The sequence below is a fragment of the Falco biarmicus genome, chromosome 2 (assembly GCF_023638135.1).
Source record: "Falco biarmicus isolate bFalBia1 chromosome 2, bFalBia1.pri, whole genome shotgun sequence".
Taxonomy (NCBI): Eukaryota; Metazoa; Chordata; class Aves; order Falconiformes; family Falconidae; genus Falco; species Falco biarmicus.
Window position 1 is genome coordinate 62,154,528 of NC_079289.1, and position 24,137 is coordinate 62,178,664.

Genomic DNA, 24,137 nt, shown 5'->3' on the forward strand with positions numbered 1-24,137 from the left:
CTCATTGATCATAAATAGTTAAGAATTCCACACACATACCAAAAAGAAATAGTGAAATACAGAGTGCTGCTAAAGATAAGCTTGTTTGTAAGTGTGGATTACAAGGAAATCACTGGATGGTAGAGAAGTACAAAGAACATTATTCAGAACAACATCATTTGCTAATAAGGGGAACCATGTACATCTTGAGCAATCCAGTTCATTAGATCCCCTAATCCTTGCTTTTGCATGGAAAATAATTTGAAGCTACATCACGTGGCACTTAGCAAATGTAGTATTTTCTTTTATAAAGCCTTGTTGCAGTAACAACCCCACCTCGTTTAGATGTCTAATCCTGTAGAATGTCTGTGGAAAACCTCCAAAGGCACTAACACTCAAGAGTCTCCACTGTGTAGAAGGATCTGATGCAGAGACATCCTACAGAGGCATTTCACTTCTCCAATGTATTTTGAAGTACTATATAGCTTTTCTCCTAACACACAAAATCAGGAGAAAAGGCAATGGGAGACCAGAGGAACATCTATAACATGCTGGATTCACAGCCCTACTTTCCTCAGAGAGCAGAAGCACCTGATCTGCAGTTATTGTGGCTAACTTGCTGTCCAAGTAACCAGAGATAAATTAATCTCATTTAATGTTAGCTACCTGTCATCTTTTAGATATTTGTCACCTTAGGCTCCCTTCATAGATTCATTTGCCTTGTCACAAATGCCTATGTTAGACAAAGATGAATGACTCATTGGAAATGCTATTTCCCCCCATTTGATATACTGAGTTTAACCAAGACTTCGAAATCTAACTTTTAGACATTAAAGTTAGAGCTGATGAATCTCTCTCTAATTAATGGAGAGAGTGCAGAAACTCCAGAGAGTAATTCAACCCATCTATTTTAAATGCCTATTTAGAGAAGAGAGGAAACCATTTTCTCTCCATTAACTATGCAGGGAGCCGAGTTAACTTGCTTAACTAGATACTTAGGTTTTGGACAGTAAAAGTTACTAAAAACAATTGTATCCCAACCATTCTTCAGCCTGTAAGGGGATTTTTTTCCAATCCCTTCAAATCCCAGGAAGAAAAAAAAACCCCAACACTCTTAAAGCTTGTTTATTCAGACTTTATACAGAGGTCATGATTTAGCTCTCTGACAGTGCAACAAATATAATTCAAGGATTTTCTACTTTTCTTTCTTTCTACTTTTTTTTTTTTTTTTTTTTTTTTGGGGGGGGGGGGGGCGGGGCGGGGGAAGTGGAGGCAGTGGTGGACAAGGGAAAACACCTCCAAGCTAAATATCACTTTTAATGTACTAGGTCATCTTCAGCTCCTGGATCAATACATAGCTAGAATACAGTTGTGAAGGTCAGCTTTGAAACAATCCCTCCTCATAAAAAATCTCAGTATGGGAAAAAAGGTAACACAAACCTCTTATCAAAGGCCCATACTTCAACCCACTTTCATGTTAGCAAACCTAATTGCCCATAAGCAGTCAGCATCTTTTAGTTTGAAGTGCAAAGTGCTGAAGGAACCCATTATTTGCTTGTAAATGCCATTCATAAGTGGAATTCAAACATTTTTTAACCAACAACACTGGTATTCTTATGTTTTATAGCACTCAGGCCTTTCAAAAGGACACTGCCCTATTGCTCTTTTAGATTAAGAAAACATAAGTAATTTTATGTTTTTATTAGCTGAATAATGGCTGGTTATCAGCCTAAAGCATGTAGTAGCCTTAAATACAAATTAGAGGTAGAGAACATCATTCATCTGCAGGAAAAACTCTTTCCTATGATATAGAAAAATTAATTTTTGAGAAGGTGCTCTTAACTTTTCCTGTCAGCATGCAATTGGTACCTCAAAAATAAAGATAATGTTTCACTATAAGCAAACTATTTTGCCTTTTTGGAGAAAACTGGCCTGAGAAATTATTCCCTGGTGGTTAATGGAAGCCTAAAAAAATAACAGATCCACACTAACCCTCATAAAGGTTGAAATAAACACACTTGATCCTATAGAGCTGAGAAATACTGGGATCCCATATTTGATCCCTGAATTAATAAGACAGAAGACAGGCTTCACCATATACCATGCATAATGTTTTTTATTCCGTAAAGCTATCCAGGTTTTTTTTCAGGATTTTCTTGGAAGCTCCATTCCAGAAATAGAATATTACAGATATCACAGACAGAAAGCATCAAATTGTAGTCAGCCTAAAGTACTGTAATGGCCTGACAAGTTTCCAGTTTAAAAATATTTGCAAGGTCCGTAACATTGATATTTTAATGTGCATTGAATTCTGACTTTTTATGCAGATTCTCAACCCAGATGCACTTTTAATGTCCCCAAGTGCAGTGCAGTTTATGCATTTTAGAAGTTAAAGGTGTATGAAAACATACTTCTCTTTGTAAAAACAAAAAACCAAACAAACAAAAACCAAAGCCTGTAGTAAAAACAGCCAATCCCTAGGGAGACTTAACTGACTTTCCCTTCTGGACACAGGGAGCTCATCTTGTGCTTTTAATGCTAATTGCGTTGATTTAGTGGAAAAGAACTTAAAAAAGTAGGTGCTCTGTACAGAAAACAGTTATGCTGCTTAAAAAGCAAGTTAACCCTTTTCTCTAACACTCATACAAAATTCTGTTTGAGATTGATCTTACTGCCAACCACTAGCAAAACTATGAGCCGCTGCTATTTATTCTTGTTGCCAATGCTCTAAGGAAACTGCTTCAGCCACCAGTGACTGCCAGCACACAGGAACATCTTGTACATGGAAACATCCTACTGCCAAACCAGACCAAGCAAAATGTATCAGTCTTTATGGTGGGAAACCACAAGAGACTATTTTAAGCCAGTTGATTGCTTTCCTGAGGAATGATGGCAGAGATCACTAAATGTACACACCCTGTAGTACACCCTGGAAGATCTCACCTGTAGTGCTAAGGCCATAGGGTGTTGTCACAGCACTCTCCAAACTATTCAGCTGCAATAAGGTCTTTTACCATCTCATACCAGCACACTCTTCATGCCAGTCCCTCTGCTACCTTCTCCTCATCTTGCCTCATTCAGAACATGTATTCCATTCCCTCCCCTCTCTCTGCTTCTTCCTCAGCTGCTCTCTCTTCATTGACTCTCAACCCCTTAACAGAACCAGCCACACCTTATCAACATCGACCAACCCACCGCCCTTGAAGCCAGCCCACAGTTGTATATTATCAATGCTAATTAACACAGCTTCATTCCTCTACAGGGTGTCACCTGCAAGGTAACAGCTGGTGCTGCAGCTGTTTCACAAGCCTGCAGCATGGCAAGTGCCCTTGCTCTGCACATAGGGTGCATAGGCCCTCTCAGCCTTCAGAGACCTTCTGCAAGAGGGGAGTAGTCCTGGAAAACAATTATTCTTTTCGTGGAGGTGACTGTTAGAAGAAGAAGGAGTAGAAGTAAAAAAAAAAACAAACCACCTTTGTGGGGGCATTTTAGAAGAGAGGCTCTTTTGACTGAAATATTGCCTTAAAACTTTTGGGCTCACCTTGTCTGCAATAGTCTTTTGGAAGACGTTTGGGTATGAGAGTTTTCATTAACACAGCATAATTAGGTAGATGGTAAGTGGATATGTTTCTAATTACAGGAAGGAAGAAAACAATATAGAACTTGTTCATGAGAAGGAAAACTGTGTGATAAAGCTTTTGACCTTCAGTAGGTCTTCAAAAAGTAATGTGTAAAGAAGGATTTCTTCAAACTGTTTCCATTGTCACTATTTTACACAGTTGAGTGCAATAACTTCTTTTAATGTGTCACTTAACCAGGAAAGCAAATCAAACATCACAGACTTTTCATTATATCTTTGCAGCTACCCATCACTCCGTTTTTGCCAGCTAAACAGAAAGCAGAAATACTTCATCACAAAATCCCTAGCCCCTGTGTGTATGACTGACCACATCCAAACAGAATGCAAAACCTGTATGTTGTGAACTTGACGTGAGCTGTTCACAGGCACAAAACTCCTCCTACTAAGTCAGATAAGCAGCCTAGGTTCATGTTAAAGGGATCTACACACCATGTTGTCTGGATTTCTCTTCCCTCTAAGGACCTCATCTCCTGCCAGTCTTTAGACAGCAAGTTCTTTCTCAGGTAAAGAGAGGCCAACATTGCACCTGGCTGTGAATGGTAAGTTTAGTGTTATCAGCATCTTTATATTAGCCACTTGTAGTAAAGACAGTGATTTTCCTGTAGGCTGCCTTCATCATCTACTTGTGTTGTACATTGGAAAAGAAACCTAACAAACCCAACAAAAACCCCACACCCCACCACAAAAAACCCACCTTAATCCTACTATGAACTACTTTATTCTTTATTGTGCCAGTAAGAAGATCTCACAGAAGTATCCAGAGTTATAAGCAACAAACACAAAAATATCTGAATAAGTATTTCATATTCTGCTTCATTTTAGCCATCTGTATTCAAAAAGTACTACATTCTTTCCTACTAAGTACACTGATCTGGCTTGTGTGCATTAAAAAGCACTTCTTCCTGCTTTAACTTTTTTCATGTGATAGAAATTAGATCCTAATTGGTATCCTAACTCAGGATATGAGTGCTTAATGCCTCTGAAAGCCAGGTCATTGCTCTTAATTTCCCTTGGACACTATTTCCTGAGAGGATCCTCCTAAGTACTTCCTACTTGGCTGCCTCTGAGAGTAGAATAGAGAGGGGATACTATTTCCATCACTATAAAACACCCCTAGAGGGAAATGGGACGTCCCCTGTACCCACTGAGCATATGTTGATGTTTGTTATAAGCCCTTGTGTATGCTGGAAGTCTCAGAAGAAGCTATTACTGAGGCAAAAGTTCCTCTGGGTCTTTTGCTGTATATATATAACTTTGGTAAAATTTCAAACCTTGTAACCTTTAATGGTTTGAAACATTCCCTGGAGTGCATATCTTGTGGTAGGTATGCTCAGATGACAATTACTTCAACAGGCTAGCTGTTCCACTGCTGCTCTGGCCAAAGCCTAAAATAATTAATGAGATCATAGCTAGGAAAGTTTCAGGAGTTACTTCACACTTCTTGTAGCATAACAACACTTTTCTGAGAGGCTGAGGGGTCTTCTGCAGCAGCAGCTGAAGACTTTTGTATGAGACAAAAGAGCTGGGCATATGTGATCAAAAATAATTCAATACATGCAATTGGAGGATTTCTATCAAAATACTTTGAGGATTATTACTAGTATTAGTAATATTAAAAATAGTTCCCAGCAAAATCTAAATGGAAATTTGGAAATGGGGTGGGAGGACGGGACAGGACACAACAACAACACCCAAATAATTATGAAGATAAAGCAACTTATCACTAAATAATTCTCATCCAAACCCCATCAACTACTACTTGACGCTATTCATACTGCTTCACTATGTTCAAGTGACTTTGAATATCTTCAGGCTGTGGAGGGTACTGAATATACACCAGCAGATTCCCTACAGCTTAGCTGCATTCTCCGGCTACCAGACAACTACACAAATGGTGGAGAATGGTATCCTCAAGTCTGTTTTTTTTTGGGGGGAAGGGCTTTAAAAAAAAATGCTGCTTGTTTCTCTGAAGGAACAGGTACAGAACCCATGCATATTACAGTGGTTTTAAAAAGCAGCACCTCAGAAAATGAAGTGTGTATGTGTTGATGCTGCAACACATCCAAGCGGGAAAAAACTTAGAAGCAGTATCTCAATAAAAATTTCCAGGACTCTCTGTTGTCCTAGATTTCTCATCAGAATACAAGTTTACCCTGTTATTCCCTTTCAAGCTATGACCCTCTGCATGAGCCAGCACAGCTCAACTTCTGCACCCTTTCTTTGAGAAATACACATCTCTCTCCCTTCTAAGTGATACAGAGTTAAAATAAAATACCAATAACCCAACCAGATCTTTGAGCAAGGAATATCCAGGTTGCTTTGGGGACTGCAACATGTAAGCTTTTCGTGTATTTCCACTATACCTGGCACAGAACACTTCTGATCTTCAAGGTGCAGAAACAGTGACGGGCACATCTTCATAGGGAAGTGGGATGGCTACATGAGAATATATGGAGTAACTAGGTATAAAAAATATGACCAAGAGAGATCATGATTCCCTCCCAAGAAACTAAAGGAGAAACTGGACAAGATAAGAACATAGAAGTGAAACCAAATGATTTTTTACATTACTTTTTGTCTCAGAGAGCACTGAGGAAATACAAGCTTTTTCAAGTAAAGATAAGGAGCTTTCAACAATTCAGATATCATAAGAAGAATGGCTGAAACAAATCAACAAATAAAAGATCAATGTATCCCAGGAATGGGATTCTGTTTATTCAAGGGTCCCAAAGCAATTTAAGATTAACCAAAAAAAAAAAATCCACAATTATGCAGTCACACGCTGAAGTAAGTTTGTATATTGAATCACGCAGGAGAGCGGTCATATTCATGTAACTACTGAGAGAAGCATAGGAAGAATTCAAACAGCTCCACACACGTATTACTGCAATAATAAACACATTAACCAATAAAAAATAAAGATGTTAAATATCTGGATTAAACTTAGAAGCCTTAATGCCTTGTACATCTCCTTAACCTATTAGAATTCCTTTTTAATATATAGCAGATAAGAGAGAACTGGCCAATACAAGTTTTCTGGACTTCCAAAGAACCTTTGAGAATGCTTCCCACAAAAGGCTATTAGAGAAACTAAGTCATCACAGGTAAGAAGTAAAGGATCATTGATTAGAAACCAACTACAAAAAGCAGAATACAAAAGCAGAATACATTTACTACCAGTCACTGCTCCAGGTGGCTAAAGCTTAACAGCAGGGTGCCCCCAGGTTCCTTACTAGGAATGAGAGTGTTTAATCTATTTATTAATCATCTGGAAATTAGACTAACAATAATATGGAATTGTTTATAAGTGACACAACAAGTCTTAGCTTAATCAAGGCCAAGGAGCTTTTGGGTTGCTTAGAAGAACTCAGTGAAAGGGGAAGCAATGGCAGATGGAATCCAGCACTGTCAAGCCTAATACATGCACTCTGGAAAGAAACATACGAAATACTTCATCTAGAATTAAAAACTCAGTTTGATCACTGGAGATGGGGAGCAACTTTCTTCCCTTTTGATATACATAGATCAACGAAAACACTCCTCTGACACCAACCACAATCTAAATAAAGATATTGTTGAGAGAGAAGTGAAAAGGAAGGAGTACTGCTACAGAGATTACGAAGGCTAAGATTTATTTATTTAGAGGGGAAGTCTGACACCTCTAAAGGAAGATGCTAAAAAACCATAATGACTAAGTAAAGCTAAATCACAGTTAAACTATATAATTACTTATCTCTCTTCATAAAACAAATGAGGAATTCAGCAAAACCGAAAACTGCATATTTAAAACAGACAAATATTTTTTTATTTTTCATTTAAGCCAAACAGATAAAACTTCCTATTTGGTATTACCAAGCCCAAAGGTAACACCATTTTAATGAAAGAGATTGATTTTTCTGTGGATATATTCATAAAAGTTCTTCACAGTGAAGTGTTCTGTTTGGTACGGAAAGCAAAGCCAAAACCAAGTCAACACAAACCATAAACAAAAAGTCAAGCTGCCCCTGCAGTCACCCTCTTCTTTTTTGTGGCCACACAGCTTATTCTTATCCCAAGTTGTGTATACTGTAAACTACACTCTTAAGCTGCAGGTCCGCTGCCATGGATACTGATCTTTTACTTCCCCGTTCAGAAAATTGTCCTTCTTAGTACAGCATAGTACTATACCAAAGGCCCACAGTAAAACATGTCAGGAGAGGTTAGTTTGGTAGAGAGCCTGAGGAGGGGGAAAGCAAAGAGGCTAGGTAGTAGTGAACAATAAAGGGAAAAGAATACCTATATCCTAAAAGACATTTTAAATTGTCATCTTTACCACTTGCAGGCATAAACTGGAAATGTTGTATTTAGCATAACCCTGAGGGCACCATAGCAAAGTGTGCTGTGTACCTATGTCCTTTAAAGTGTTAAAGCAGGTAACCAGTAACACATGGAAGTGTGTCCATGAGAAACTGCTAACAGCAACAGCTTAATGCACAAGGACTTGTTGCAGGTGCCCTTTTTACCAAGAATCACAGGTAAAAGCCTACACTGTAATGTGTCACAGCTGCAGAGAAACTCTTCATTACAGCAGATGTACAACCTTCTCATTTACATGTACAATAGACAAAATCCTTCTCTGTCATGCAAAAACCTGCACTTAAATGCCTTTGTCAGTCAGTGGCCATTAATACAGCCCAAAACCTGCATGTGCAAGGGCTATATAAGCACCAAATTTCTCCACTGCTATTTCAATAAATTAAAAATTACTTTTTTTTTTTCTGGGTCTGATTACTGGTTTGGCTATAATATGATAATAATCCCTCCTTCTACACTAGTCTCCACTTTCATACAACAATTTGCCACTAGGTATCAGAAAAAAAATTCTGTAGAAGGTATAGAAAAAAATCAGTAAGAACTATAGTAAAAGCAATCCTGTCTTACTTATTACAAAGAATGAACAGAGCTAATGCATGAAACATAGCAAGAACCAAATTTTGATGAAATTTTGGTTGTTTTGCCACATATTTAGAGAAAATCAGGATTTTGAATGCCATTCCGAGTGCCTTTGAAAATGAAACCTATCTCTACCAATAAGATATCCTTTCATGTATGAAATTATACTAATAAAAAAGTGTATGAAAAAGTATTTTATTGAATCATAAGCATGATAAATTGACTACTGTCTAATATGAATTAAGAAGAAACTTTGCCAACAAGCAGACTATTTTCTAACTGTCTGATGTAGCATTCATTTTACCTCTCAAGATTATTCCCAGAGACAGGACATGACACCAAACAGATCCCTGAGCAGTCTATGAGTATGTCAGTCCTTATATCCTGCTTAGCAAAAATACACTCTCTTTAGTTTTCTGATTCTTCAGTATCACCTCCTTCAGGCTTCAGGATAAAGCAATACAAGTATAATCTGAGGTACATCCAATCAAAGCCTTATACAAATATGTTGTCTATCAACTCTTATGATGACCTAAGTTAAACATCCGCAGTTTTGGCCACCTGCCACTCTGACGGCTTTTCCTGCTGGCAGGGCATTGCCCTGCCTCTGCTGGTTGGTCTCCCTTGCAGTTCCTGGTCAGCTCAGTAGCATCTGGTGGTGAAGTAAGTGCTGATCGCCTGCAGGTCTCCCCCTGATGTTTCAATCAATCACACACACTGATGCTATTTCACCAAATTATTTCTTTATCCATTTTTGCTAGGCCAGTGAATCACTTTTCTTGCTTTTTCTTAGCCCCGCTCAAGTTTTGGGTTGGCGAAAAGATAAAAAAGCTTCCTGGTGGTTATGAAAGGCTAAAAACATTAAGCCCCACAGTTCTTCAGGAACATTGTTGCTATTAGAACAGGGTTGATTGTGACCTCTAGAATAAATTTTCTTCCCAGAAGCACAGTAAACGTATTTAAAATCAATTCAATATTGCATGAATTCTCAGGGTTCAAAAGTAATGACCACCTGTAATTACTGGGATGATTGCAATAAAAATGCCTAAATAATAAAAATTAGAATGGTAGTAGTTCCCCATACTAACAACAAATATTCTATCAGCAAGGCAATATTCGTCCAGTGATGTATTTTCTAAAGAACTACGCAGTATTTTTTAATCTTTCAAAGAAAAAAGCTTTACCCTGTGAAGAAAAATAATATCAATGCAGTTTTGTCCTCTTTCCTGAAAAATCCAAAGAAAATTAAGTCTTCACAGCTGTATAGAAAATGAAACAATTTAAAAAGAAAAGCAGTTACTTAGGTGTTCCTGTATATCTAGTTTTCAGTTCAGTGTCTACCTAACATCCAGGCTAAACACTGCCCCATAATCTTTTCTTCTTCTAGTTGGAAATAAGAAAATAAGTTAGAAGATAGAGAGGGCAGCATTTTATGAAGGAAGGTCAAACTTGTTCCATTGCTGCCCATTTCCCTCCTTCCCCACACAAATTTTTCATTTTCATGATTGCTTAGGTAGTTTTGCACCACTCTGAAACTAAAAACTCGAAAGTTGCCATAAAGAGGCACTGATGGTTCTGTTTGCCCTTGTGTCCGTGTGCTGGGAAGGCGCTGTGAGTCTCACAGTGAGGACAGAGGCAGCCCAGAGCCTGAAACGCAGCAGAGCTGCAGTGGTTCTGCTGCACAGAGGCTTGGCAGCTGCAGGGAAGGCATAGAGCAAAAATCTGCACCATGCTCTGCATCACCTTATGCATCACCTCCATAGGCGTGCCAGCAAAAGATGGAGGAAAAAAACTTCAAAACTTAAAAAAAAAAAAAAAAAAAAAAAAAAAAAAGGATCAGAGATGATCACTAATGCCATTATTATATGGAACCAGATGCAGTGAATCATTTCAGAGCTCCGGCTCTGGGTGTTGAGCTGCAGTCCTGAAGAAATTGCTGAGATACTTTGGGAATTATCTGCAGGTGAGGATTGAATGTCAGTCTCTGTAACTATGGCTATGTGAATACTAACAAGGGGGTGGGTGGGTGGGGTGGGGGGGATGCTGTGTGCAGCTCTGTAGGAACACTCTGTAGACTGAAACAGTGCAGGGAGCCTGGCATCCACATGATATGTTTCATCAGTTTTACTTCAGGCTAACCCTGGCCCTATAGACTGCATGTCCCTTAGTGACTGAAACTCATAAGACACACTACTGGGGCACTTCTTCACCTTTACTTCCAGCAGAAAGCACCAGTTTCTGTGCTCCCAGATTGCTCCATGATGTGAACCAAGACGCAGTTAAGAGTGGCAACAGGAGTGAGTGGGAGATTTATTTCAAAAGCACACCCCTGACCTAAACTAAAATGCTGATGGAGAAACAGGCTCAGGGCAGATGCCTGTACACAGTTCAAACACCTGAGATTTGTGAGCTGTGTGCTCAAGTGCATATGGACTCGGTAAGAAATAAATAGTTGCCTTGGAACTCTACTAAGACACAAAGTGAAGAAAAGAATTTGAAGCAGGGCTAGCCCTTTGAGGAATATAACAGGTGCACCTCATGGTGCACCACATCCTATGGGATCCCTGCATTGCTGAATTACTGTAATATTTCTGTTCCCCTATAGTACCATTACTTGCAGGAAAAGAACCAAGAAAAGTTTCAGGTCTTTTGCTTCTCTTTCAAATGTATAATCAAATTATTTCAAACATCTCTTTATAAAGATATACTTTAAGCTCTGTTTTCTATCCTGCACACAGGATCACAGATTTAGAGTAGCCCAAAACCAGCTTATTGATATTCACAATCTCTTATTCCTCCCTGTGAGCCTACAGATCTACCCCGCCAGAAGCTTTCCCTGAGATGTATTTCCTGCAAGCTGCAAAACATATAATCTCCTTCTCCTGCAGATCTAAACAATGATAAAAGGATAGAAAGATGTCTTCCATCCCAAATATTATCTCTCTTCAACTCAAGCCTGTATTAAAAACTATGAGGAAAAAAATCATGCTATAAATATTTACATTCATAACAAAATTTGAGGAGGAATATTTATCCAGTAATCAAAAAGAAACAATCACAAGTAGACAGAAAACTGCAAAAAAGGATTTAAATACATATTTGGGAAGTGACTGTAATTTATGTTCATATTGCACAAGCTAACATAATTCTGTCGTTTAAAAGATTTCAGAAAAAATATAACAGATGCTAAAACACTAAAGAAACCTGACTTCCCAGATAATCACAGAAATAGAAATATTCTACTCTTTAAAAGTACCCCACATAAACAAACAAAAACCTTTGTTATGTAATGTGCAAATAAAGAAGCAGAAGCAAAAATAATTTCAAATATTCCAATTAGGAAAAAAGAACATTTAAGGTAACTTCTTCCATAATCTATTAATATTTAGTAGCAGAAATACATGGAGTTTTAGGTGGTTTTCTTCCAACCAGTGATCCAAATTTCAGTCCAAACACACTAAGGGTATCTACAAAGGAGTTGCAAAGGCCGACACAGAACAGGGTTAGTGCACTTCCTGGCTACGACATCGGCAGCTGAACCTGTGTATTCCACGTTTTACTGTGGAGCCTTTCAGAAGTCTTAACAAAAGAAAGAAAATACTCTAAGTAATTTACATTTCCAGATCAATCAGAAAACAGTATGTGACTGAAAAAAGGAAAAGATCATGCAGAAACAATTATTACATTTTTCCTGTACTTCTTAAACTACTTCTTAGTTTTAAAGAATCCAGGACATTTCAAAGACTTCCATAGGACTGTACTTCAGGACTGTCCTGGAGTCTCCAAGATGCTTGATCCTACTTCAGTAATCAGCTTGTTGCATCTCTTGTAAGACATACATATCTCCCTCTGTCTCACACACATAAATACACATACACATCTGTATAATACCTGTAATTTTTATTTAAGATGAGTCATTGCTAAAATTACTACCTTTTTTATGAGTGTTGAAATGTACCACAGAGCAAAACTTCCATTACCTGATGAATTCCTCATATTATGCTTAAATTCTTGCTGTATTTATACCAGTGTAAATACAGAGTGTCTTTACAGCAGTCAAAGCAGTTTCTCTGGCTTTAAACTAGTAATACTACAGATCAGCATGTCTCCTCTTAACCCAGGTGGATGACCTACACTCTTGGAAAGGCAAATTAATTCTGCTTTGTTTTCTTCAAGGTTCCCCCCCGCCCCCCAGACAGAACAAGTTAAGCTCATAATACTTTTCTACAGTGTGCCTGAAAAATCAATAGAATAAGAGAATGGGATCAAGACCAAGTCCAACAACAAAGAAAAGGGAAAAAAACATTAATCTGACAACAACAAATATAGTATTGTCAGTCAAAGACAAGAAAATGAGCATTTAAAGCACTCCTGCATATTGCTTTTTCTAGCAAGGTCTGCAAAGGAAATCAGTCTGAATCAAATCTGTCCCTTTGACTTCATGTATTTGAGTCTTAAAGTATAACATGTGCCTCCTGCTCTCAAAAGAGTATTACATTTAAGTAAAGCCATTGGTTTCAATGGAGTTAGTCCTGGTTTATATGTCATTGTAGATTCCTGACTAAAGAAAATCAGTCTATATGTTCAAATGAAAATAAAACAATACTTTAAATTCACATTTGTCATACAGAGTATATATACTCAGGTCTCACGCCAGGAATCAATCTCAATGCTAAAATTTAAAAAGCTATCATTACAGTAATGATTTAATTTCATTAATACAGTGAGGTTGCAAAAAAATGTAATATTTATAAGATTCAGCTTTAACATTTATAAGATTTAAATTAGAGACAAAAGAAACCATAATGCACTTCTAACCGAATTGGGATATAAAACAGCAAGCCTCATTTCCTGAACATCATATTATAATGTATCATATCTTGTTAGCTAAACTTAGCTTATAATAGAGGTCATTTCCCCAAGGACTGTTATATCAGAAAGCATAAAAGAAAAATAAAAATACAAAAAATAATTCTGCTTTTAAGATAATCTGGCCAATATTTCAAATGTACCTTGTTCAGAAACTCCGACTTCTTTATAATACTGGTCCAAGTTCTGTCAGGTTCTGTGCGGAAATGTTTAGAGGAAGACTTTTAACTCCACAGCAGAATGGGACTGGAAACCAACATCTCTCATCTCTGAATCCATGAAGAATTTAAAAAGCCATCCCACGGGACCTTGGCTATGGTTTTGGTTTGCTTCATTAAGTGCAGAACCTCAAACCAGTGGAATCTAATCCAGTTATATCCTCAGCCCCGGCCCTGCCCCAGCTGTGTGACTGAAGGGACAGAGCCTCTGTGCTCCTGGCAGCACATGCTGAGGGACCCACGTGTGCAGGGTGCTGGGCACTTCCCACACTTGCTCCCTTCTTTAAAAAAACTTTCTTCTCACCAGAACTGCCCAGTCTTGCTTTCAAGCACCGTACTGCAGTATTAACAGCTGGAACACAGCATGAAAGGAAAAACATGAAAGGATGTTTTTGTACATACAGGGGTATAAAATTTGCAATATTCCAAAAATAGATGCATTTTGAATATTTTACTTAATAAAAAATTGGTCAATGAATTAGGCTCGGATGATGTGCATCCTTCTCCACTGATTACACTATTTGCCTGACTTAACATGAGAATCAGTAAAGCCACATCCCACTGGAAAACCACCAGAAACTTGCTTAAGGAATTTATTAATGATCAGTATTCTAAATAGATATTATGGTAATACTTCTCTTGAAAATTTCCAGAGGTTTTAGTCTTTACCAAAGCAGCTGTTGGATTATTTGTAGCTGGTTTTAATTGAAAAGTTTATGTCTGACATACATAACTTTATTTTTATCATTTTCATGTTATACGTTGAAACTTAAAGATATAGTTTTCTTACATTTTAAAAAGAATAAAGTGAGATGTGCTATACCAGATTTCATCACAAGGTAATCTTCTTTTAAAAGTAAGTTATGCCTTTGAATACACAAGAATTCTTACTTGCAACTGTGAATAAATAAGATATCCTTATTACCCTGAAGCTCTTCTATACAGAAATCTGGTTTCAAAGAATATCATGTGAAGGCAATGTTAACACTGCTTATGGGAAATGTACATGTAATTTTTGTAAGCACATTTTTTTAAATACATACTTGTATTCTTTATTACACAACAAATTAAGCCTAAAAATACATTTTATTGTTTATTTGCTAATTTTTGTTGTCCTTCTACCTCCTGGGCTTTATTTTAAAGAATGTCTGGTTTTTAAACCAGTGTGCACATACAAATACAAATATTTGTCTTGGCAGAGATCATTTTAAGTGCCTTTGAAAACACATCTTTACCTCTAACAGAAATAAAGATACTCCTCTAAATGATGAAGTTATACTGATATAAAAATACATTTTTTCCTGAATCATGAGCATATTAAATGAACTAATATGAGTTAAGAATAAAATTTCCACACTAGCAAAAAATGTTATGTCTGGTATACTATTCCTCATGAATAACATGTATACATGAATAAATTTTTATATTTATGGTCTTCTATTTAGTTGCCTATTACTAAACCCAGAAAGCTGCAAGATGTGTAATTAAGTGTTAATACAGATTTTGAAGCATTTAAGGGTTGCCTAAATTCTTCCTTAACAGATCTTTAAATCCAATAATTTATCTAAATTAATACATCTCATACAAAGTTGTTTTTTCTGAGAACCTGCAAGTGTAACCCCTCAAATACGGAGAGCAAGCTAGCCAATGTACAGCAATGATCAGCAAATCATCAATCAATGAACTACAGAAACTCTCTTATTCTCCCAAAAGAATGAATGAAATGAGAAAAACTCTTTTTCTAAATATCACAGACAATCCGTTTTTTCCCCTTCCCTTTAATTAAGAATGCCTTCTGGTTCTGGGTTGCTAATATCTTTAAAATGTAATAAAGATACTTCATTATGATGTTTTACAGAGATGAAGTGTGTTGACAGGCCCAAAATACCATTTACATAAGCGGTCAGGCAAAGTAAAGGCAGCATCTAATCTAACATGCAGAGGATCAACAAGATTTAAACATGCATTTAAAAAGCATTTCAGATATCATATTTGCTCCCTGGAAAATATCTCCTGAAAATTACAATACATTGCACATTCTAAAATAAAAAAATAATAAAATTACTTTTTGTTCTTTTTCAAATTTTATAATGTATGTATTGGAAAATGTAATGGCTTGACTAAGGATCTTGCCTAAAATGTAACTTTAAAAAAAAATAAAAAATAAAATAAAATTTAAAAAAGGGTCACTGTCACTGTCATATCCCAAAAGTGAAAATTTGGACTTTTTTAATTTGTAATCTCTCAGTTACAGTTTCTCCCTAATTTCATTTAAATCATTTAAAACATCCACAATGATTTCCAAACTGCTGCAGGACTTCTAAAAACCTAGACCTAAACATATTGTCTTTTGGTAACTTCAGGTCACCTTTGCTACTGTTTTTAATCAGCAAGTTTTCTTCTACTGATGAAATATCTGAATGATCTGTCAACATCAATCTATAGGAAAGGTGAACATTCCCATCAGGGTCTCCAAGACACTTCAAAGGACCAAGATATTCATATAGAACTGCCGAAGTTTATCAGTTCAACATTTATCATCACCATTTGTTCCAATTATTTGGTGGTATTTGACCAGTGCTTCAAAGGGTCCTACTAGGTTCTTCCATTAAGGCTTTAGGACACTGTTATTTCAAACACAGCTTTCGAGACGTGTCCATCAGTTTGGATTAAAGAGATGAGATAAAGGATGGGAGAATATCAAGCGTTGATCAACTTCCCTTCAAAGCAGCTTACATCATGCCCTGTTATCTTTGTCATTATGGACTGGGAGCTCGTTGGATACAGCTCTTCAATATGCATGTTCTAAAGGAGCAATCTGTGTCTTTCATATATCTGCCGTTTGCAAACAAGGTCACACCACAAATCCAAAAGTAAACCTGGTCTTTTCAAATACCTTCAAATTAATGAAATCTCTCTACAAGCCAGAATATGTCTCTAGTGCCTCACTAAATTTGTATTCATCTAACTGATTGGTGCTGTAAACTAAATCAAACTGCCACATGCTCTCACTTCACGATGTTTGCTCTACAGTTCTGACAAGAGAAAAGTACAGTGAAAAGCAAATAGAAAAGTACAGTATGGTTATTTTAGTAAAGTGGCATAAACGTCTAAGACTATGTGCCTCCTGAGTGAGAAAGATTGGGTAGGCTTAGGGGGGTTCCCTCTGATTTGGTCTGAGGGAAGAAAGTGAAACCCAGCACAATCTACAGGAATTCTCACACATATAGACACTTCCACCCCCCAAAAACCCACCTACTTTGTAAAGAAAGAAGGGAGAATAAGAGAAAAATCCCCAGCAGATCAACCTGCAAGAAACTGCTAATAAGAAGATGACCTACAATTGTTATGGTATAGTTTCTCAGTAGAAGTAACAGTAAAACTGGAAAAACAGTATGTAGGAGCTCTTGGCCTCCAATCTTTCAAAAAAGTTATAAAAATATAGTTATGTCAAACAAGGCCCTTTCCTGTTCGCATCTCTAAGAAGCAGACTGCATAGCTCACACATTCTTCAGTGACACAATACAGTCATCAGAGAAGTGAAGGAGGCTTCTGATTTCACTAGCTTGTTGTGGGACAGCACAAGTAGCAGGACTTTACAGACTTTCTGGCAGTTAAATTTTGCATATGACCACAATTTCATAAAAACTTATTTTTTTATACTATTTTTTTAATATCTTGTTAGGATTCATCTAATATGACTTTAGAGGTCAATGGTGGAGAAGTTTGAGATAAAATGACAGTATGTTCTCTTCAGAGACAATAAAGAGAAAATAGGTGCTTTTAAGGGCATAATCTATCTGACATAATTCAGCTGACCAGTTTATTGTGAACTGATGCAGACTCTAGAATTGCCTATATATCTCCAGTGACTACAAAAAGGGTCATTTTTTTCTTTTTTTTCTGTATTTTTTTTCTTGTCAAATGAATTATTTCAGCTTTCTACCTTCTGGGGTGTTATGAGTGATACTTACCAAAAAGTAATATTTACAAATTCAGCTTCTAAGTTACTTTTTCACTTTTAGGCAATTCACAGTTCTAAATACATTGTGGATCTTTGTGTAGGGCTGAATTAATAAATTACTAAGTATAGACCAAATGATTTTTAGGCAGGATAAGTGACAGAACTACAGTCTGCATTTTGATTACTTTTCCTAGAAGAACATGAAGTGAAGAAGCCAGACCACTGCATTCTCTGCAAGGTGCATGAGAAGCATACTGCTCGATGCAAAGAGAACCAGTGAACAAAGTAAAACTGAGGGCAGAGTCATGACGTCCCTAGACATGTGAAGCTAACACCATCAAGTGTTAAACGGTGACTGCTAAACTAGGGTGGAATCCACTTCAGCTACGCTGTGCTAGTCATCTGCCGCCCTTTTTTTCCTAAATCAGGAATAAAGTACCCATCGGCACTATGAATGGGATGGACATCTAAGTGATCAACTAGATGCAAACTTTTTAAAAGTTAGGTGAGGTGAGCTCACCTCTGAAAGAACACTGGGAAATTTGCTCTTTCAGTAGTGAAGACATCTGATCCTGATCCAGCACAGCATTTAAGCAATTGAAACTACAGCATGTGCAAAGCCTTCCCTGAGTGCAGTGCCATTCATCTAGCTCAAAACAGGAGACTAAGGCAGATTGCTGGATCATGATTTTAGGCCAAAATACAAAGTCCATTAACACATAGTCAGTGTTGTTCCTTATATTAATATACCAGTGCACTATTATATGAATAGTTACACTAAATTCATCCACATATTTATCATAAATTAGTTTCAAAAAATAATTCAACTTGCTAATTGTTGGGGTTTTTTTAAATCAACTGAACAAATAGCATGTGCAAACATCAATTTATACAGTCACATTACTTTCACAGCATTTTAAAGAAATTTATACATTTATGTTTCATGGCTTTATTAATACAGCATATTATTAATTTTAAAAAGAGCTTTAAAATAAATATTTAAATTTCAAGACATTCTGAAAAGGCATTACATCAGTAATTAATGTTTATTGTTTCCGGTTTGTATTAATGCTGACCACCAGTGCAGATTTCTGAAGGCTTGATTTGTAAGAGTTTCTTCTGATTAGCTTAGGTATCACTCTTGGATATGATATAAATACTGTGTGATTAAGATGTGCAATTTAAGTGCCTAACTTTGCAGCAGATGCTGGTCTATGTGACCTTTTGGAACAGAAGAGTTCTTTTATCACTTGAGCTTTTGGTTTCATATTTCTCATCTGCTCTTTTCTGCCAGCTTAACTGAGAGTTTGAATCAAAACCTAATTAGACTACATATGCTGTTTAGGAAAAAGTTCTTAGAAAAGTCATGATTCATCTAAGCTTTGCTATTTCCAGATAAATTAGCACAAATGTGATTTTATTTGCTTTAAAAAAATTTCAGTCATCCTCTCACTCAAATAAAAGTAGTTGAACACATTTCTTTGATAAAAAACAAACAAACTAGTAACAGAAGCAACAGCTTTATATTCCTATGATGAATATATTCCTATAGTGATACCATCTATGTTTAATGATGAAACCCTGTATTGATATGCATGTTTTTCAGCTAGGTAGCATTACAATTCCACTATTTTCTCACATTTTTCTGATACCAGGATCATAAACCTCAAATCAGAAGTTATTAATTTATATTTAATTTCTGAAAATAAGGAAAAAAAAGGTCTCTCTGTACATGTTGAGCACCTAGGATGTCAGATGAAGTTTGTTTTTTAGCAATGTTTATATAAAAATTAAATATTCTCATTTTTACCCTTTGATATTCTAGGAGAAAACCTTAATTCCTTGAATGTTATTTTAATTATAATGCACTTACCTGAATTACACATTTCAATATTTCAACTAGCACTAAGGAAAGCCACATTTTAAACACTTTCAGCTTTCACTGGGTTAAAGAAACGTGTCAAATGATTGTAACTGATGTTTTGTTCAAACATTAATAAATATAGTTGCCAAGGAAGTCCTAGCCTCCAATACTTTTTACAAAAACATAAATTCATTCTTGGTGGGGAAAAAATAAAAGAATTAAAACCCTTTACATTTATATGTCCTACTTAGTTATTTGACCCAGTTCTTAATCAGAAGTAGCCAGAATTTTCTTTTATTCCACAAAGCGATTGCCTGCTGTCTTAAGAATAAGAACTTGAGTATTTCCCCTGATTGAAAGCTGACAAGTCATTATGGGGAACTGTGTCTTCCAACATCAAGCCAATTCAGTTCTCTGTTAATTGTCTGAATACAGTACTGTGTCACACTGCATATAAAGATGGTATTCTGGAAACCAAAAAATTATAGGTATTACCAAGAACAATCTGAAAATAAACTATTAATTTATAATGTACAAAAGCAAAATTTCATAAATATTAAAAAAAATCTAAAGTAAATTTAAACAGAAAAGCAGAACTGTAGATCCAGATTTTCAGCTGTTCTGTTACTCTGGTGATTCAATAAAGCCACAACAATGTATTATGTCACCTTGTTGAATATGTAATACATTCAAATATTTTTCTTATATTTATTGTTTAGCTTTTACTAATATGTGACTATCGAGACAAGAAAACAATATATATAAAAACATCAGACTTCCAGGATATTTTTTAAGAAATAAGTTGAGACTGATAACCCAAACTTCTAAACAACACACAAAGTATACTGACATCCTAACAATATAAAATGCATATGCATGTTCAATGATACCATAAAAAATAGTGACTTTTACAAATGTTCTATAATTCATAATTCTCAGCATTTGGTACAAAATTTTCAAAAATCCTAATGCAACTCAACAAGAAGTTTAATAGTAAAACCTTAATTACAGGACAGCTTTCTTTTCAATAAAATGAATATACTTACATATTAAAACTGAAACTAAAACTCACCATGTAGAACAGCTAAATGTGAACTGATAATGCAAACAATTCCTGCTTGCAAACTTCTGCAATACAAAGCACTTTATTTATAATATTATTCAGAGACCAGGAGACATGTAGTAAAACACTATTGTGAAAACGAAGTTTGTTTTCTTCCAGTTTCAGATAAGGGAATGAAAATATAAAGTCTGAGATTTAGGCTTATATGTCAAGAGTATTTTGATATGCACTTTTTGTTACAACCAGCAGTACTGTTTGGAAAAGCATCACTTGCTGGACTGAGAAATCCCCATGATTTTCACTTGTTACTGTGAGAACTGACTGTCAAGGGTGTCAAGGGTGGGGGATGGTGGCAGGGAAAGTTGGGAAGGGGGATGTAATACCCAATTACAAGTTCTAGGTTGACTGTTATTCAGTGTAAATTTTATTGATTTTGTCATCAGCTATAATTGGTTCACTGGATGAAGCGCTGTCTTTCTGTGAATGAAGCAGCCCTCTCAGAATAATAAAGATGTCTTAAATATAAATAGATTATTTAACAAGCCATTCATTGCATTAAGCCATTGCTTACATACAGGATAATTTAGTAAAGACAGTATTTTTAGGATTTTGCTTAAAAGAAAATGCAGCTCACCACATAAACCAACCAAATGGTGTGTATGTAAAACACAGTTAGATGACAAGTTATTTTCTGTTCTGATTCTTAAGTTAAGAATTATTTAGATGTCCAAAGCTCAAAATATTAATATTTACTGACACACACACACACAAAAAAGGCTATTTCCTGATTGAGGGTAAATAAAATATGTATAAAACACCAGAAAGTCCAGCAGAATATTGCAATAGTCATAAAGTATTCATGACAAGTTTCTAGTTTCACCTGTTGGCACTTCAGGGTAGACCACGTACAAGCACATCAATACCCATCGATACGGCTATCAGACCGCTGGACCTGCTAAACGCTTGGCTTTCTCAGCCACCACAATGAATCAAAATGCTCCAGAGGGACCCAGCAGCAGCCAGGCAGGCTCGGGGGAAAGAGCGCGGGGGCTCCCCAGCCTGACCGCCGGCTGCGTACGCTGCTCTGCAGCACCTTGGACAGCAGCATCTCCGGCAGCGCCGGCCCCCAGCCCAGCACGGCCCAGCCCAGCACAGCCCAGCCCAGCCCAGCCCAGCTCAACCCAGCCCAGCCCAGTCCAGCCCAAGCCCAAGCCCATGCTCACAGGGTCACCCCACTGCCCCCCTTACCAGGTCTGCACCACCCGCCCGCTTCCCCAGTAAGAGGAAGAAAACACTAAGCTGCACCCTTGGTTTGGGTTTGTTTGTGTTGTTGGGTTTTGTTGTTGAGTTTTGTTTTGTTGTTTTTTTTCCTTTCTCCTACTGGTTGGCCAAATTCTCAAAACATAGAGCAATACATCTGGCACTCAGAACCTGTAGGTCATTGGCACTGCATTTGTCTAATTCATTTATATGTTTCACATAATCATTTTAATGTCAACAGCTTTTTCCCATAATTGGACAAGTATTTCTCTTTAAGGGGAAATCATTATACAGTGTGCATTTGCTGTTCTGTTCATTTTCAACACCTTTTACACCATGATACACTGTAGAGCAACTTCACGCTTTGTGCTAAAGTTTAGTCAAACTAAACTGAGATACAAAAAATTAAGCATGTAGATGTTGATTGTTTGGCAGCACAGAGCAGTAGGTCAATTTCTAGTTAAAAGAGTCAGTGAAATGGCAAAGATGTCCTTAGGACAGTGGACATCTATTTACATCTAATACGCTTTTTACTTATCCAATTCACTATGGAAATAGAATCCATTTACGATTTCAGTAACCGAGTACATAACATATATACACCGAGTGTGTACACACAGAGCTTATATATAACCTAGAAACAGTGGAGCCAACATTACTGATGAGACTACTTTACTTTTGTCAGATATAACAAAGAAAAAAAAGGCAACTTTCCTACTTTATCCAATTAGGTAACAGGATATTTTAGCTTCTGGAGGGGCTGTGGATTGATTTTTGTGGCAAAGATATGAGCAAATTACACTAACTTATTGGTGAAAGGGATTCTTTAGGCATGGACTGTTCCCATGAAATGATTTCAGAAGGCCCTGATGAAGTTACACGGCACCGAGGTACTGCTAGGCTGCCTGTTCAGAGCAGTGATTTGTATGCACTGTTGTGTTCCACTGCTAAAACAGGATTTGGTTCAGACTGGTTAATGTAGTGCTATAGTAGTCGAGATAATCCATTTCAGGGCAGAAACCTTTCACCTGGCTCAGGTCTCAACAAACACTCAAACAGGGGGAAAAAAGCATGCAGTTAGTTAATTCAGGCGCCAAGGACAACATTTTCGGAGGGGGGGGGGGGAGGGGGGGGAGGGGGGGGGGCTTTCCTGTCTTGAGAGCTAGGCCAACTATTCTTGTGCAAAAGTAGAGAGAAGACAACAACAGCAAAGAGCCCAAGTGGGACCCTGCCTTCTAACAAAGGAAAAGAAAAGCCTCTGCATCTCTCCGAGCAGTCACCGGTGGCACCAAAGAAAACGGTCGCGGCTTACTGAAACGCTGTCACCGTCACTTCCCAACCAAGGGCCACCGCGATGCCCGTTGACATCCTCCCTCGCCTTCCAGCTTTTCCCCGCTCCGCAGGTTTCAGCTGAGCGCCCGGAGACACGGTCCCGCCGCCCGCTCCGCCGCCCCGCGCCCCGCCGCTGCCCGCCGCCCCGGGGCCAAGCGCCCGACGGAACCCGCCCGCAGCTGCCGGTGCGCGCCCCCCGCCGCCACCGGGGGACGAGGCGCCCGTCCTCCCGGGCACCGCGGCCCCCCGCCCCCCGGCCCCGGCCCCCCCCGGGGGGCCCGCGGGCAGGGCAGCGCCGTCGGGCGGCCCCGGCGCCGGCTGCCGTCCCCAGCCCCGGCTGCCGTCCCCAGCCCCGCTCATTGGCATGCAGACCCTGTCGCTGCCTGCCGCCAAGCCGCATCCCAGCCCGCTGGAAGCCGGCAGCCGAGCCGGAGCCAATCGCATATTCATGAGGAGGGGGAAATCCAGCACTACACTCCCAGAGGATCGAGGATCACTTCTTCTTTCTTCTCCCCCCCTCCCCCGCAGCTTCCCCCTCGCTCTGCCTCCCTTTCAGCAGTGCGCTCGGGGGGGCTCCCCGCCGATACCCTCCGCAGCGCCGACTGCACCCCGGAACCCACGGCCGCCGGCGCCAGGGGCAGGGACCGCAGCAGGCACAACAGGGACCACGGCAGCCACAACAGCCGAGGGAGGCACGCCAGCCCGCCAGCCAGGGACAGGAAACACAGCAGGGGCTCCTACCTTACAATCCTCAGGACACGATTTCACCGAGTACTCATCCGACTGTAAATATTTCTGGAGCATAACCTCAAACTCTTCGTATTTCTCCTGAGCGTGCTGGTCGTAGCGCTGGTAAGCCTGGACGCACTGGCTGCAGGAGCCTCCCCCCCTCAGCACCACATCCAGACTGCAGTTCAAAGTGTCCGGATTGGACAATCCGGCGAACAACTCCCAAAGTGTGTAGGAATTACAAAAGGAAAGGTAAAAATCCGTCAGGTCCCAGCCGGGCGCCGGGC

At 38.3% G+C, this 24,137-nt stretch overlaps 1 protein-coding gene across 1 annotated transcript in view; it reads right to left on the reverse strand.

Annotated features, from left to right (window-relative positions):
* The window catches only part of NALF1 (NALCN channel auxiliary factor 1), a 496,478-nt gene that overhangs the window by 465,535 nt on the left and 6,806 nt on the right, over nt 1–24,137 (reverse strand). The window contains 1 exon segment of the mRNA XM_056328704.1: nt 23,863–24,136. Coding sequence (XP_056184679.1) covers nt 23,863–24,136 — 274 coding nt within the window.